General features: G+C 33.8%; 1 protein-coding gene across 1 annotated transcript in view; it reads left to right on the plus strand.

Annotated features, from left to right (window-relative positions):
- LOC142344699 (4-hydroxy-2-oxoglutarate aldolase, mitochondrial-like) overlaps positions 1-5,461 on the plus strand; it is a 36,380-nt gene extending 30,919 nt beyond the window's left edge. The window contains exon 4 of the mRNA XM_075396566.1: positions 5,009-5,461. Within this exon, the coding sequence (XP_075252681.1) occupies positions 5,009-5,227 (219 nt within the window). The 3' untranslated portion in view covers positions 5,228-5,461. The remainder of the gene's footprint in view (positions 1-5,008) is intronic.
- The last annotated feature ends 11,679 nt before the right edge of the window (positions 5,462-17,140 follow it).

The following is a 17,140-nucleotide window of genomic DNA, read 5'->3' on the forward strand; positions in this document are numbered from 1 at the left end:
TAGTTACTTGGATAAAAACATTGAACTTTATGATAAAAAGAATGAGTTGTAGGAAAGTTTAAGAATGAAAATCATGAAATTATTTGGATTGATGCTTTGATTGCTTTAGGATCTGAATCATATGCTTACAAATGTGATTAAACAGGTGAAAAAGCTCAAAGGAATATCTAAGGCGACACGAAAAACAGTTTCGTTTGATGACTATCATAATTGTTTAATTGGAGGAGAATATATAAAGAAAAGAAATAATTATGCTATTAGAAATTTAAAACGTGAATTTTGTTCGCATAAAGTTAAAAAACTGGCTGTTCTTTTGACTATAAGAGAAGATATATTAATGATATTGAAAGTGAGACTTGGACCTAAAAGCTCTCTTTACATCAACTTGCTGTTTAATTATACTTCAAAACAACAAAATGTTCTTGTGATTTATATCATTTCTGACATATTTCTTCCTGAGATAGTTTAGGATGTTCTAATTTATCAGATTTTTTTTTAATTTTGATTTTTAAGAGTATTTTTTTTAAATGATCTGTTGAAAAGTTCATCTTTACCAATGTGTCTTTATAATAAATGAACTTTCACACAGATGATAAAATAAGACTTAGAAAATCTAAAAATAAATTTTTTTCTTAAAATTGGAATACCTTAATTTATCTTGGGAAGAAATATTTCAGAATTTAAGTATATCACCAACAACTTTGTCAAGATATTTATATCAAATATAAATATTCTGTCAAAGATCTTTCTTCAAAGATTTTTTAATCAAATATAATATTAAGAATGAAGCAATGTCTAATATGCAAATTTTTTATAATGAGAGACGAAAACAATCAATAAAAGGAGTTTAATATCCTTCTAAATTTAGATCCCAATGAAGGTACTTATTGGTGCTGTGTTATTAGTAGAGAGCGCTTCAATGGTAAACTTTTTTATTTTTATTGCTTTGGTGTTGAAAAATTTATCACTTAATGAACTTTATTTTGATGATCTTTTTATAATTGGTCCAACCGGTGATCAATACAATGATATTGATTTTGATAATTATTTTACACCCGATATTAAGGACTTGCATAAACCTGTAGAACTAGATTAAAAAAAATTATTGATATTTGTCGTTGTTCCAATAAAGAATAAAATTAATGAATAATTTTGCAGAGGTAGACATAACAATTGTAATTTGATATATCAGAATCAAAATGTTCAATCCTCTGATAGACAACAAGTTAGAGAACATTGTAATTGTTTCGTTTAATTTGAACAAAGAGGTAAAATTGTACCCAGCACTCACGGAGGCTCTTTCATTAATGAAGTTTGTTCCTATCAGTCTTAGTTACCATCTCTAATGCTTTTTGGTGTGGATATTAGCCCCTTTGTTATCTCATCTTCTAATTAAAAAACATGAGTATGTTTAAGTACGAAATGAAATAGTTCACACTAAAAATGTTTCATCTTATTCTGTTTTTTTCCAGTTTTTCTGTTTTTTCAATCCTAATAGAGGTTATGAAAATCAATGAGGTTTTTTTGGCAAGCTACTGGTTATGTTTTTAATTTCATGTATCGTTTTTCAACGATTGTTACGCTTAGATAATTAATAGCCGCCCTCATCTTCTCAGCCGGTTATTATAGCGCTCCTATTTTTTTTACAATTCAAAGAATTTGAATTGTATTGGGGCGCTGTGTTTTTTTTACAATCCAAGAATTGGTTTGTATTGGTGCTCTGTCTTTTTACAATTCAAAGAATTTGAATTGTATTGGGGCGCTGTGTTTTTTAAAATGTGTTCACACATTTTTCAATGACTTTGATCGTTCGAAACGGGATAAACAGGTAAAGCCCAGCGGGCATTAAGTTTCATTAGAGGCCCAAAATGGGCTTTAGTTGTCCTTCAAGTGCTAATAGTGGTGCAGCTGCTGGGATGGCCTTAATTTAAGGTTAAAAGGCCATTTTTAGTTTTTGGGCTCAAAATAGTGCAATTTTTCATGTTTTTGTGATTTTTTGAGTTTCGTTGTTTGATTAGTCTTAGGTTGAAGTTTTTAAAAGTTGATTAAGGTCGTTTGCGACACAAAATTGCTTGCTATGACCATTTTATGAGCTATAAGTTTTGGTACTACAAACACAAACTCGTGAAAGGATACTATTTTTTGCAATTTTTTTCAGGTTTTTTGAAAATGTTTGTCATTTTTTGAGTTTTTTTAGCCCTAGGTGCCAAGAAACCTCCTCTAGGGTTTGATAAAGGGTTTGATGATAGATTACTGCATAGTTTCTAGTGGTAATAGAATGGTTTTCAACTTTTTGCCATCATGAATTTGAGCATTTTTTGAGAAAGCTTGCATTTTTTTCATATTTTTTGACGTTTATTGTCATTATTCAAGTTGTTTGAGTCCCAGGGGCCAGAACCTCATTAGCGGTTGGATGATAAGTTACTGAAAAATTATTAGTTGCCATGGAATAGGTTTCAACTTTTGAATATCACAAATTATAGCAATTTTTTTCTGGTTTTTGAAAATTGTCGTCATTTTTTCAGTTTTTCCAGCTTCAAGGACCAGGCAATCTCCTTTGAGGTTTGTTAATAGGGCACTTCATAGTTTTTAGTAACAATGGAATGGTTTTTAAAATTTTAATGTCTCGAATTTTAGCATTTTTTGATAAAATCTGCAATTTTTTAAGGTTTCCTAAAGTTTTTGTCAGTTTTTGATATTCGTCCATTCTCAAGTGCGAGAAAACCTATTCCATAAAAAGGTTCTGATAAAAAGGTACTGCTTGGTTTTTAGTTTCAATGGATTTGTTTTCAACAATTTAACCCTTCGACTTTTGGAATTTTTTTGATAAAATTTGCAATTTTTTTCAAGTTTTTTCAAAACATTTTTATTTTATTTATTTTTTCTTGTCTCAGTAGATAGGTAACCTCATCCAATGTTTGATATTATGTTAATAAATAGTTATTAAAAGCTAGAGGGCAATTGAATGGCTTTCAACATTTTAATAGAAAGAATTTCTTTTTTTTGAAGTTTGAAATTTTTCCTAAAAATTATTGTCTATCGATCTATGAGCCAATGAGTTTTTTTAAGCTTGGAATTCGGTTACTGGATAGCCTCTAGAGACATAGAAGTGATTCTGAAGATATTTATATGACGAGTTTCAGCAACATTTGCTAATAATTTGCAACTGATTTCTTTTTCTTAAATTTTTGTCGTTTTCGAGTTAATCATCGATCCTCAAGGCCCAATGAATATTTTTCAGGTCTTGCAGATATAATACTGGACCTATTTCAGAAACAAAAATAGATTTTGAACACATTTTTGAAAAAGGTATTTTTAAAGGTTTGAAAGCTTCGACTTTTAGCAATGAGTATATTTTGTTTAATTTTGATTCTTTTAATTTCTCATTTTTTTCAGATGATTTTGTTTGTGTTCTGGCTGGAATTGTTCAATTGATCTGGTGATCAGATAGAGTACGTCTGGGTTTTTCATTCAATTCTTTGAATTGTATTCAGGACTTGTCCTGCTATGTTTTTTACTTCGTCGAATAGAAAAATGTTTCGCTTTACCTCATTTTGCCGCCTTTTCAACATTTTGCGTGAAATCTTTTTGACTTCTTTAGGCTAGTTTCTCTCTTCTCTCGTTCTGCTAAAAGTGATTTTGAACATCAGTTGCTCAGCAAAGCAATTCAAAATGAACAGAGTCAGTATAAAAAATTGAAGTCACAAGTAGAAACGGGATAAACCCATAAAGCCCAATTTTAGATGCCCGCTATATGAGCGTCGTTCCTATAAGTCTTAGTTACCATCTCTAATGCTCATTGGTATTGATAGTAACCCCTGTAGTCTCTCTCTAAGAAACAGAAGTACGTTATCTTCAACTACGAAATGCCATCAAAATAAATCGGACTTAAAAAATGTTTTTTGTACAAATATCTTCTATTCTTCCAATCCCAATCATGCTTATTGGAATCAACGGCGGCTATTTTCCGGCAATCTGCCGGGTATGTTTATATATCGTTTTTTTTAAATTTTTGCTATCATTTTTTAGTTTATTTTGTTTTTTATGCTTTATTAAGAAGGTGCTATTAATAAACGTTGGCATTTGTAATCTAAAGTTGAAGATTTTTATTTGCTCTCAGACAAAGTTTGTATCAATTATATTACGTCTCTGGTCTTTTTTATGCGATTTTTCGCTGGGTTGTCTTTTCGACCTCAAAAACGGGATAAACAGGCAACGCCAGGAGGACATTAAGCATATGTTAGATCAAAATCTTAGTCGCCTGAGTGCTAGGCACGATGACTGAGGGGACTAAGATTTTGGTCTAACGTATTTAGAGAACCAATGGGTACGAAAGTGTTGAATTTTATTTGAATGTGAAGTTAAAAGTAAAATAACCAAACGTTTCGGTCTCCGATAGCGAAGCAGCCAATTATTTATAGCGGTTTGATTTGAGTGTCAAAAGTTAGATTTCTGAAGTTCAATCTTTCAAACTGAGCTCTCTGCCACGAAATTTTAGGTTTTAGTGACCGATGAAATGGTACCGTGGGTTCTTTTACTGTTTTCTTAGAACCTTACCAGCCTCCAAGAAACAATTCACCAAAATTGTTTTGAAGAGATAATTTCATGACCCCCACCCCCTGCCCCCAACACTCAGCCAGCTCACCCTCCTCCACCTGGCGGCATGGATCCCCTCTCATCCAACCTTCTCAACCCTACCCCATCGCTAAACCCCCCCCCCCACACACACACACACACACACTTGACCATTCCGTTCCACCCCCCCCCCCCCCCCCCATGCTATAATCTCTAAGCCCCAGTTGAGCACTACCGAGATTCAACCGCTCGCAAGTGGTTTGAAAGCAATTCGCCGACGTTAGTGGTTATATTATTTTTATTTGCTTGAAGGTTGCAAAACTGAGTAGACGCGAAAATGAGAAGTCTTTCGGTAGAGAGTTTTGTAATAGTTAGTCAGTACATATTATGAACAGTGGTTCTTCTAGTTGTAAATCGATTTGTTTTTTCTCAGAAATTTGAAAATGGAGACAATGTGGCGGCTGAGAAGATTCATGACTCATTTCAGACGCCGAACAACTTGATTACCAAGAAATATGGGCCAGTTGGTCTCAAATACGCAATGTCTCTTCTTGGATTCCGTCCTGGTTGCGTTAGAGCACCACTGAGGGAAATAGAACCCGGATCGCCAATTGCTTTAGAGATCGAAGAGGGCTTCAGGCCATTTTTGTGATGGTATTGGCTGTCTTTAATCGTTTTAAAGTTTTATTTACTCAAGTAAAGCTCAAATGCTTCATGAATTGTCCATCTGTATACTTCCTTATTCAGGTGCTATATAATTTAGTTTAATGGCGTTTCTGTCCATTTTGTTGTAACGCGAATTGTATTTCATGGAAGTTTGCCAAACAGCTTTAACAATGGAAACCTAAACAATTATTCCTATCATATAAATACATATACATACAAATACACATTTTATTCTTAAAACCGTATATCGAAGATTGGAAATATAACTCAAAAAAGCTGAACGGACGCTGTAGTAAAATGCTAGTGGATTTTAAGTTAGCATATTTCTGAAATCATAAAAAAAGTTTGATGTTTAATAGCCGCTCTCATCTTAACCGGCTATTATTTTGGCGCACCCAAGAGGAGTAATGTAGACTTTTTAATAGCCGCCCTCATCTTCTCAGCCGGCTATTATAGCGCTCCTATTTTTTTCACAATTCAAAGAACTTGAATTGTATTGGGGCGCTGTGTTTTTTTTTACAATCCAAGAATTGGATTGTATTGGTGCTCTGTCTTTTTACAATTCAAAGAATTTGAATTGTATTGGGGCGCTGTGTTTTTTAAAATGTGTTCACACATTTTTCAATGACTTTGATCTTTCAAAACGGGATAAACAGGTAAAGCCCAGCGGGCATTAAGTTTCATTAGAGGCCCAAAGTGGACGTTAGTAGTCCTTCAAGTGCTTAGAGTGTTGCAGCTGCTGGGATGGCCTCAATTGAAGGTTAAAAGGTCATTTTTAGGAGTTTTTGGGCTCAAAATGGTGCAATTTTTCATGTTTTTTTTGTGATTTTTTTTAAATGTTTTTTGCTTGATTAGTCTTAGGTTGAAGCTTTTACAAGTTGATGAAGGCCTTTTGCGAGAAAAAGGTACTTGTTATGACCAGTTTATAAGCTCTATGTTCTGGTACTACAAACACAAACAAACAAAATGATACTAGTTTTTGCAATTTTTAAGTTTTTTGAAAATTTTTTGTCGTTTTTTGCGTTTTTCCACCTTCATGGGCCATAGAATCTCCTTTAGGGTTTGATAATAGGGCACTGTATAGTTTCTAGTAACAATGGAGGGGTTTTCAACATTTTAATGTCTCGAATTTTAGCATTTTTTTGATAAAACCTGCAATTTTTTTGAGGTTTCCTAAAGTTTTTGAAAATTTTTGATATTTGTCCTTTCTCAAGTGCCAGAAAAGCTATTCCACGGTCTGAAAACAGTTACTGCATAGTTTTTATTTTTAATGGATTTGTTTTCACCAATTGTACCTTTCGAATTTTGAAAATTTTTTGATAAAACTTGCAAGCTTTTAAGTTTTTTTCAAGACATTTGTCTTTTATTCAGTTTTTCTTATCTGAGGAGCCAGATAACCTCATACAGGGTTTGACAGTATGTTATTAAATAGTTGCCTGGGGGTAATTGGATGGTTTTCAACATATTAATAGAACGAATTTCTGTTTTTTGAAATATGATATTTTTAAAAATTATTGCCAATCGATCTTTGAACCAATTATTTTTTTAAGACTTGGAATTTTACTGGATAACCTCTAGAGACACTAGAATCATTTTGCGAGAATTGATTCTTAAGATTTTAAAGTAATGATTTTCAGCAACATTTTATTAAAATTTCAATTGATATTTTTAGTTTTTGAAAATTTTCGAGTTAATCAATCTTCCAGGGCAATTGAACTTTTTCAGGCCTTGCAGATATATTACTGTAACAATTTCTGAAACAAATTTTGGTTTTGAACGTTCTTTTGAAATAGGTATATTTAAAGGGGTCAAATTTTGCCTTAGGGGTAAAAGCTTCCAAGTTTTATCAAGGATTTTATATTTGTTTAGTTTGTTTGATTGTTTGTTTCTCAATTTTTTGGCATCGTTGAATTGATCTGCTGTTCAGGTAGAGTAAATTTAAGTTTTTCATTCAGTTCTTTGAATTGTATTTCAGGACTTGTCCTGCTATGTTTTTTTTATTTTTGTAAGATGTTTTCACACCTGTTTTCATGACTTTGAGCTTTCAAACCTGGATAAACAGGTAAAGCTCAGCGGTCATCAAGTTTCATTAGAGGCCCGCGGTCAGTAGTCCCTCAAGTACTCAGAGTGGTGAAGCTACTGGGAAGGCCGTAATTCAAGGTTAAAAGGTCATTTTTGGGAGTTTTTGAGCCTAAAATAATGAAATTTTTAGCACTTTTTCGTCATTTTTTGGATTTGTTAGACCAGTCTGAAATTGAGGTTTGTTAAAGTTGATAAAGGTCCTTTGCAAGACGTAATTGCTTTTTACGGCCACTTTAAGCGCTATATCTATTGCTACTCCAAACATAAACACGGTAATTTATACTATTTTTTTCAAATTGTTTGAAAATGTTTGTCATTTTTTGAGTTGTTTCAGACTTTGATGTCGAAAAAGCTCCTCTGAGGTTTAATAAGAGGTTATTGCATAGTTTCTAGGTGTAATGAAGTGGTTTTAAACATTTTAACTTCATGAATTTTACCAATTTTTTTAAATCAAACTTTGTTTTTTTTTCAAATTTTCTGACATTGTCATTATTTAAGTTTTCCAGCCCCAGGGGGCAAGAAGCCTCATCTAGGGTTTGCTAACAGTTTACTGAAAATAATATTTGGCCATGGAATGGTATTCAACATTTTGATTTCTTTTACCAATTTTTTGATAAAGTTGCAATTTTTTTCTTTAAATTTTTGAAATTTTTATTCAGTGGCCAGGAAACCTCCTATAGGGTTTGCTAGTATGTTAATACATAGTTTCTGGGGGCAATAAAATAGTTTCCAATTTTTTAATTTTGCAATTGTACGGAATTTTTTAAATAAAGCTTGCAATTTAAAATTTTCTATTGTTTTCAAATTTTTCGATTTTTTGTCATTCTCTGAGTTTAACTATACTGGCCAACAAACTTTTTTAAATGTAGACGGTTTACAAAACAGAACTCCAGAGTCAAAAAAAAAGTTTTCACCTTTTTTATAGCCATTTTTCTGGAAATTTTCTTTCATTTTTTTTCTCAGTTTCTTGATGCATTTGTCGTATTTTTCCAGTTTATCTACTTTTAGTGGCAGATTCATCTCTTTCAAGGTTTTTGCGTGAGTTAATGAGTATTTTTAAATGAGTCATATATGGCCTTCAAGTTAAAAGCTTCAAGGGTTTTAGCAAAGATCGTTTTTTTGGTTAGTTTGTTTGATTATTTTAGTTTCTCAACTTTTGAGATATTGTCGTGTTAACTGGGGTTGTTCAATTGATCTGCTGGTGAAGTTCATTAGGTCTTTCTTTCATTCAATTACTTGGATTGTTTTTCAGGACTTGTCCTGCTATGTTTTAAGATGTGTTCACACGTTTTTCAATAACTTTGATCTTTCAAAACGGGATAAACTGCTAAAGCCCAGCGGGCATTAAGTTTCATTAGAGACCCAAAGTGGACGTTAGTGGTACTTCAATTGTTTAGAGTGTTGCAGCTGCTGGGATGGCCTCAATTGAAGGTTAAAACGTCATTTTTAGGAGTTTTTGGGCTCAAAATGGTGCAATTATTCATGTTTTTTGTGATTTTTGTTAAGTTTTTTGCTTGATTATTCTTAGGTTGAAGTTTTTAAAAAATGATGAAGGCCTTTTGCGAGAAAAAAAGTACTTGTTTTGACCAGTTTGTGAGCTATATGTTCTGGTACTACAAACAAAAACACACAAAATATACTAGTTTTTGCAATTTTTTTCAAGTTTTTTTTTAAAATTTTGTCATTTTTTGCGTTTTTCCACCTTCAGGGGCCAGGGAATTTCCTTTAATGTTTGGTATTAGGGCACTATAGTTTTTAGTTACAATGGAGGGGTTTTCAACATTTTAATGTCTCGAATTTAGCATTTTTTTTGATAAAATCTGCAATTTTTTTGAGGTTTCTTAAAGTTTTTGTCAATTTTTGACATTTGTCCATTCTCAAATGCCAGGAAACTGATTCCAAGGTCTAAAAACAGTTACTGCATAGTTGTTAGTTTTAATTGATTTGTTTTCAAGAATTTAACCTTTCGGATTTTGAAAATTTTTTGATAAAACTTGCAATTTTTTAAAGTTTTCATTCAAGACATTTGTCTTTTATTCAGTTTTTCTTGCCTGAGTAGCCAGATAATCTCATACAGGGTTTGATAGTATGCTATTAAATAGTTGCCGGGGGGTAATTGGATGGTTTTCAACATTTTAGTAGAACGAATTTCTTTTTTGAAATATGAAATTTTTTATAAAAAATTATTGCCTATCGATCTTTGAACCAAATATTTTTTAAGACACTAGAATCATTTTTCAAGAAATGATTCGTAAGATATTAATGTCACGATTTTCAGCAACATTTCATTAAATTTCAATTGATATTTTTAGTTTTTGAAAATTTCCGAGTTAATCGGTCTTCAAGGGCCAATGAATTCTTTCAGGCCTTGCAGATCTAATACTGCACCAATTTCAGAAACAAATTTTGGTTTTGAACATATTTTTGAAATAGGTATATTTAATGGGGTCAAATTTTGCCTTAGGGGTAAAAGCTTCCAAGTTTTATCAAGGATTATATATTTGTTTAGTTGTATTGTTTGTTTCTCAATTTTTTGAGATGATTTGGTTTGTGTTGTGGCTGGCATCGTTGAATTGATCTGCTTTTCATGTAGAGTAAATCTAAGTTTTTCATTCAATTCTTTGAATTGTATTTCAGGACTTGTCCTGCTATGTTTTTTTACTTCGTCGAATAAAAAAAATGTTTCGCTTTACCTCATTTTGCCGCCTTTTCAACATTTTGCGTGAAATCTTTTTGACTTCTCTAGGCTAGTTTCTCTTCTCTCATTCTGCTAAAAGTGATTTTGAACAGCAGTTGCTCAGCAAAGCAATTCAAAACGAACAGAGTTATTACAAAAATGGATGTCAGAAATAGAAACGGGATAAACTCATAAAGCCCAATTTTAGATGCCCGCTATTTGAACGTCGTTCCTATAAGTATTAGTTACCTCTCTCTAATGCTTATTGATATTGATAGTAGCCCCTGTAGCCTCTCTCTAAGAAACAGAAGTACGTTATGTTCAACTACGAAATGCCATCAAAATAAATCGGACTCAAAAAAATGTTTTTGTACAAAAATCTTTTTTTTTTCAATATCTTCTGTTATTTCAATCCCAATCATGCTTATTGGAATCAACGGCGGCTTTTTTCCGGCAATCTGCCGGGTATGTTTAAACAGCTGCTAGACCCCAGCAGAGCGATTATTGGCCCTTTCTTGGTTTTTACAATTCAAACAATTTGAATTGTATTGGTGCGCTTTTTTTGCTACTCGACGGGGCGTAATGGTTTTCTGTTTGTTTTGTAAGTGAGCGAGCAAAAGAGCGCAAGGTTAGGGTTTAAATAAAGTTTTAAAAAATTTTGATGAACAAATTTTAGGAGCCGAGAAAAGAAGGTAGTTATTTTGTTCGTACCTTCTTTTGAAGCAGAGCGAGAAATGAAGATGAAAAATTGTTTTCTAAGTGAGCAAAATTTGCTCACGTTCGGCCATTTGAATCTGCTTGTTTGGTCTCAAACTTTTTTTGTCTTGAAGGTATGGACTGAAATAATGAAATTCAGGTTGTTTTTTATTTGTTTTTTTTTTGGTATTTAAAGAGAGTTAAGCTAATTTGAATCTTTTGAACTATTTTACAAATTTTTGGTCTAATTTTGCCCCCATTGTATTGCTTTCTTGCATTTTTTGCTAACTGAATCGAAGGATTTGATACGTAGAATTTTCAATGCCAGAATGAATAAAGTGTTTATTGGAATAAAGCAAATTTTTTCATGAAATTCGACAAAGTTCAGAAGTTTGTGACTGTTCTTTCTGAATTCCTGTTTTTTCAGAAGTAGGTTTGTTTGTGAGCTTATTAAAGCTTGTTGATAGTGTGTGGACCAATAACTTAAACTGCATCAATCATTTAATTGTTTGCGTGCGTTCTTGTACTACATGAAAAAATGATTTACTGTTTCCAATTTTCTAGTTGCATTTACATTTTGGCTAAGTTTTTAAATTGCTTCTAACGAAATTTGTAGAGATTGTTTTCGTCTTGCGGTATTTTGCACAGTTGTTACAACCGTGATAGAGTTTCGGCATTTTTACAATTCTTGTCCAAACCCCACTCTTGCCAAGTCTTCTTTGATTTCTTTTTCTTCTAGGCTCTTCTCCCTCTCACCTGTTTGATACACATATCTCAAGTTCATTTAAAAAAGTTGTATAGTGGTTGAAAGTGCGAACAGAAAAAGAACAAAGATAGCCAATAGCAGTGCGAAGTCTTGCTATTTTCTTTTGTTTCTTTGATGATACATTCGTTTCCTACAATATGTTCTACACGTAACGAAGACCAGGGCTTGCGACCTCATTCTTTCTTAATACTCACCTGATTTAAAGAAAAGAGACAGAACAGTAGTATAACGTGAGCAGATCAGAGGGGGGTAAAAAGACGTACCTATGTATAAAGATTACGTATAGCCCATTTTCCCTCAAATCCCAAAGACGTACCTCACAGCATGATACCCAAGCTGTTCACGCGAGGGGGATTAGCAAGATAATCCCTTAATATTAAATTAGGTCATTTACCCTTTCCCATATTACACTTTAAAAATTTAAATTTCCAAAAGTGTACCTCACAGCATGACACCCAAGGTGTTCACACGAGGGGGATTAGCAAGATAGTGCCTTAACAACAAATCAGTCAGGTCATTGACCCCCTACCATATTACACTTTACTAATGAGTCATCTGATCTGCTCAGATCAGAGGGGGGTAAAAAGACGTACCTATGTATAAAGATTACGTATAGCCCATTTTCCCTCAAATCCCAAAGACGTACCTCACAGCATGATACCCAAGCTGTTCACGCGAGGGGGATTAGCAAGATAATCCCTTGATATTAAATTAGGTCATTTACCCTTTCCCATATTACACTTTAAAAATGTAAATTTCCAAAAGTGTACCTCACAGCATAACACCCAAGGTGTTCACACGATGGGGATTAGCAAGATAGTGCCTTAACAACAAATCAGTCAGGTCATTGACCCCCTACCATATTACACTTTACTAATGTCAATTTCCATGACGTACCTCACAGCTTGATACCCAAGCTGTTCACACGAAATGGATTAGCAGGATAATGTTTTAATATTAAATTAGGTAGGATGACTCATTTACAGTTACGTACGTTAGACGTGATTTTCAAAAATGAATCTCACAGCATGATACCCACGCTGTTCACACGAAAGGGATTAGCAAGATAGTGCCTTAACATCAAATCAGTAAGGTCATTGACCCCCTACCATATTATACTTTACTAATGTCAATTTCCAAAGACGTACCTCACAGCATGATAACCAAGCTTTTCACACGAATGGAATTAGCAGGATAATCCTTCAATAATAATTTAGGATGACTCATTTACAGTTACGTACGACTTTTCAAAAATGTACCTCACAGTATGATACCCAAGCTGTTCACACTAACGGGATTAGTAAGATAGTGTCTTAACAACAAATTAATAAGGTCATTTACCCACCCATTCCCATATTAACAAAAAAGTACAATTTTTTAATTTTTGATTTTACAGATTTTTTACAATTTTTAAATCAATTTTTTTGTTTTAAATAGTGTTTTACTGTGTCGTTTTAAACTGAAGTTCCAATTTTCCGATTTCAGAAAAAGTTGTATTATTGTTTTGGAAATGTACATTTCTTATTTTTTCAGCCAATCAAATAATCTGTCAGATCTGATTTGGGAATGTTGATGCTGAAAAACATTATCGATTCATTTTGTCTTTTGTCTTGGTTGAACATAAGTAGCCTAAAAAAAAATGCAAAATACTCCAATTCTTCCTTTACTTCCTTCTACATCTTTTCTCTCTACCCTGCATTCAGATTTAGATTACGTTCCTATCACGGAAGCATCAATATTTAAAACGGTAGTAACCGATAACAATTTGGAATTATCTTTTGAGGTGGATTGCACTAGAGTAACAATTAAAACTCAGACAACTAGCTTGACACTTCCGAAGGATTTGTGGAGAACTTTAGAGGCAGCTAGACATCATGACCTCCACCTAGCCGAAGAAAAAGTCAACAATTCATTGCTTTCTCTCCAAACTTATTTTCAAACCATTGAAAGAATTCGAAAAGAACAAGGGTTTCACCCGTTGAAAGACAGCAAAGGTATTATGTTCCCGTACTCTCGTGACATAAATCACTACGGTGTTTGGTGGTTAGAAGACATGTTCTCCAAGCATGCTGACTCATTTTCTAAAAAACCAGAAGCCTTCAATCTGCCCGATTTCAAAGACCTTATTCTTCCTCCGATCCAGGAAAATGACAATGATGAGAGTCAATCATCTCATCAAAATATTCTTTCTCGAACTATAGGTGTTCTCCAATAGAATAGTGAGATAACTCGCTTTTTTTCGATGCTAAATTCACCCTCACGTGACTAAATATAGAAAACTCATCTTTGGCATCACGTGATGTTACTAAAAATAGAAGTGACATAACTATTACGTCATGACGCACGCTCTATTTTCATTGGTTACGAATTATTTTATAACATCTCATTGGATACGAAGTTTATTTTTCGCTACTGTTCTCGTTCTTACTTAAATTTCTTTGGTTCAAGATATCAAGCCCTTTCTTGAAGACAATTCATTCATTTGTTTCTTTCCACTTTCAATATTCAGTTACCCTTGTATACCCAACTTTTCTACTTTTTTTTCTCTCATTTTTACTTACTGATGGATCAAAGCTCAGTCTCACCTAATTCCAAAAAACAATTCTCCTTTCCCATCCGCAAACGAAATTACAAGGGAAAACCAGTTGTTCCCTCTCCACAGTTTGATTACCACAATGAGAGCATGTTTTCTCTATTTAAAGACATGAACGATAAAGACAACACCGACTCAAAACCAAATGAGGAGAACGATGGAAGAAACAACTGTTGGTCCTTTCAAGAATACGGTAACCGGAAGTTTCAAATCAGCATCCCAGAGGAAACAATCAACACAAACTCTAACTGGACTCACTTGAAAGTATTTCGCGAAAATGTGGAAACTGAATATATTCTGCATCAATTTCTGATGCTATCGGCCAGAGAATTGAAGCTTGTTATTGAAAAGATACCTGAGATGATAAAAGAAGCGCTACTGTTCGAACTTACTGTAGGTACTGCGAAGCTGGTGATTGACGAAACTGTGTTCCAACCAACTGATGTTGAGGAAAAAGCAAAATTTGATGTGTTCTGGGAGGTGAGTGAGACTGCTCGACGGAAGGTGTCTGTGACTAGAATATTTTTCCAAGATGATCCGAATCGATGTTATTTCACAATCAAGCTGTTCACACGAGGGACTGAAAAGGACAGTTTTAGAAGGAAATGCTTTCTTTCGGTCAGAATTGGCGAGCTGGAGAAACTACACAGAATGAGCGATGAAATTATTTCAGTGCTGAACAAAGTCAAAAACCAAAAAAGATCGCAACGTGCATAAAAGTAATTGAAAATTTTTATATTGTATGTTGTGATGTTTGTCTTTAATCACTTTTTAAAATTTAATGTTCCAGTACAGTTGCTTGATATGAACATTGAGGAAATTGTAGCGTTTGATATGAACATTGAGGAAATTGTAGCGTTGGAGAAAGAAATCATTAAACTTTTTGTTGGAAATACAAAACGCAAAAATTATTTTTTGGCTGTCTGTCGAAGCTTGGACGAAAGTGTAGATCTGAATAAAATCAACAGAGAAACTCCGTTTGGGGGACAGCTTTTATCAAAATGTGTTCGAAAAAGAACGAACTCAATTTCCCGAAAAAATTATGGCTAGATCAAGGAAAAGAGTTTTTCGGAGATATGGCCAATTTCTGCGAGGATGTGGGAGTCAAATATTATCACACTTATAGTGAAACAAAAGTAGCTTTTGGCGAGAGAGCTATACGAACCCTGAAAAACTTAATTTACCGCTACCTGGAGGAAAAGGACACATTATCTTACATCAAAGACCTGCAAATGTTTGTTGACATCATCAACTCTAGAATAAATCGAAGTATTGGTTTGGCACCCAAAAATGTAGTAAATGCTGACTTTTTGACTGTCATGTACAAGCGGATGAAAATACGAAAAAACAAGAAGCCTAATTTTAAAGTAGGTGATAAAGTTCGGTTGGTATTAGTAGGGCACAATTTTCAAAAAGGATATAAGCCTCACTATACACATGAAATTTTCCTAATTCGAAAAATAAACACTTTGGCTCCTTTCCCGACTTACTTTGTTGTTGATCAGAAAGGAGAAAACATTGATGGAATCTTTTACGAGCAAGAATTGTCAAAAGTTAAATAATCATTTTTCAATTAGTCGCACTAGAAAATGGACGGTTACAGTCTGCCTTATTTTAAAGGAGTTCCTCGTCAGAGAGGGCGTGGCTTTGGAGCCTTGGCTAGAACAGTCGCTAGAACAACTCTCCCAATTCTCAAGAAATACGTTTTACCTGCAGCAAAAAATTGGACGAGATGTAATCAAGTCAGCCATTCCCGAAATTGGAGGTGTTTTATCAGGACAGACTTCAATTAAAAGAGCAGTAAAGAAGACTGCGAAATCAACAATACGAAAACAAGTTGGTGGTGGTATGAAAAAGAGGAAAAACACGAGACAAAGTATCGTTCGGCAAAAAATTCGGAAAGACTTTCTTAAGAACCTTGACTAATCATTTTCCCAAACAAACGTCACAGTGTACAGTCAAACATCATGAATTCGTTTTATCTTGAATTAGTATCCAACGCTTCCTCTCAAGTTTATCCTCAAAATACAATGGCTTCATTCACTAATTTTCTTCCCGACAAAATTGAACTGGATGGATCTTGGGAAGTAGCTTTAGTCGTAGTATCATATCCCGGTATATGTTATAACGTTGAAGGAGGATTGATGACCTTTCACTATGATGAGAAATTTAAGCATGTCTTTGCCATTCCACCAGCAGTTTTTAACTCTATGGATGAATTTGTAAAGAGTCTTACAGATATTCCCAAAAAAGCACGACATCCCAAAAACTTAGATCCTCAATTTTCCATCAACATCGACAAAAAAAGTCGAAGACTAACTTTTTGCAATAGAGAATCTCAAAATGTATCATTCAGCAAAAGTTTGGCTGCTAACTTGGGCGTTGAAGCTGACAAACCTGTTATGCCTTATTCGAAAAGATCATACAACACCAAGTCCTGGGCAACGGCAGATCTCCCTTTTGATATTACTGGAACACATACAGTTTTACTCTACTTGGATATAGTTGAACCCAATTCAGTCGGTGATGTGAAATGTCCTCTTCTACGCTCCTTTCCATTCAAACACCGAGAGTTCCATAATGATGAAATTAAGAGATCGCAAGTTCTGAGTTATCGCAGTTTCGAACACTTGAGATTCCATAAAGTAATCAAATCGAACTTCCACAGTATCCATGTAGAATTAAGAAACGTTGCTGGACACCTTGTTCCCTTCTTCCCTATTGGTCAAGTTCAACTTACTTTATTATTCCAGAAAAAATCTTGATCATTTCCTCAATTATCATTATAAAAAACGGTCGGCTAAAATGAATTCCTTATCTCACTCTATGCTCGACTTTTTTGGGAAAACTCCAATTTTAGACCCAATTCTTTGGTCCAATGAACAACAAATATTTCCAACAAATTCCTTAAACGAGTCAACAATCGAATTTCAATTGGAAACTGATCGTAATATTTTCACTGACTTGCGATCTACTCGATTATTCGTCAGAGGAAGGGTTATTAAAGGCGATCGAACACGTTTGGATAATGCCGAAGAAACATTATTGGTAAACAATGCTCATTCACTTTTCTCTAATTGCGAAG

This window comes from Convolutriloba macropyga, chromosome 8, assembly GCF_964194025.1.
Source record: "Convolutriloba macropyga chromosome 8, txConMacr16.3, whole genome shotgun sequence".
NCBI lineage: Eukaryota > Metazoa > Xenacoelomorpha > Acoela > Convolutidae > Convolutriloba > Convolutriloba macropyga.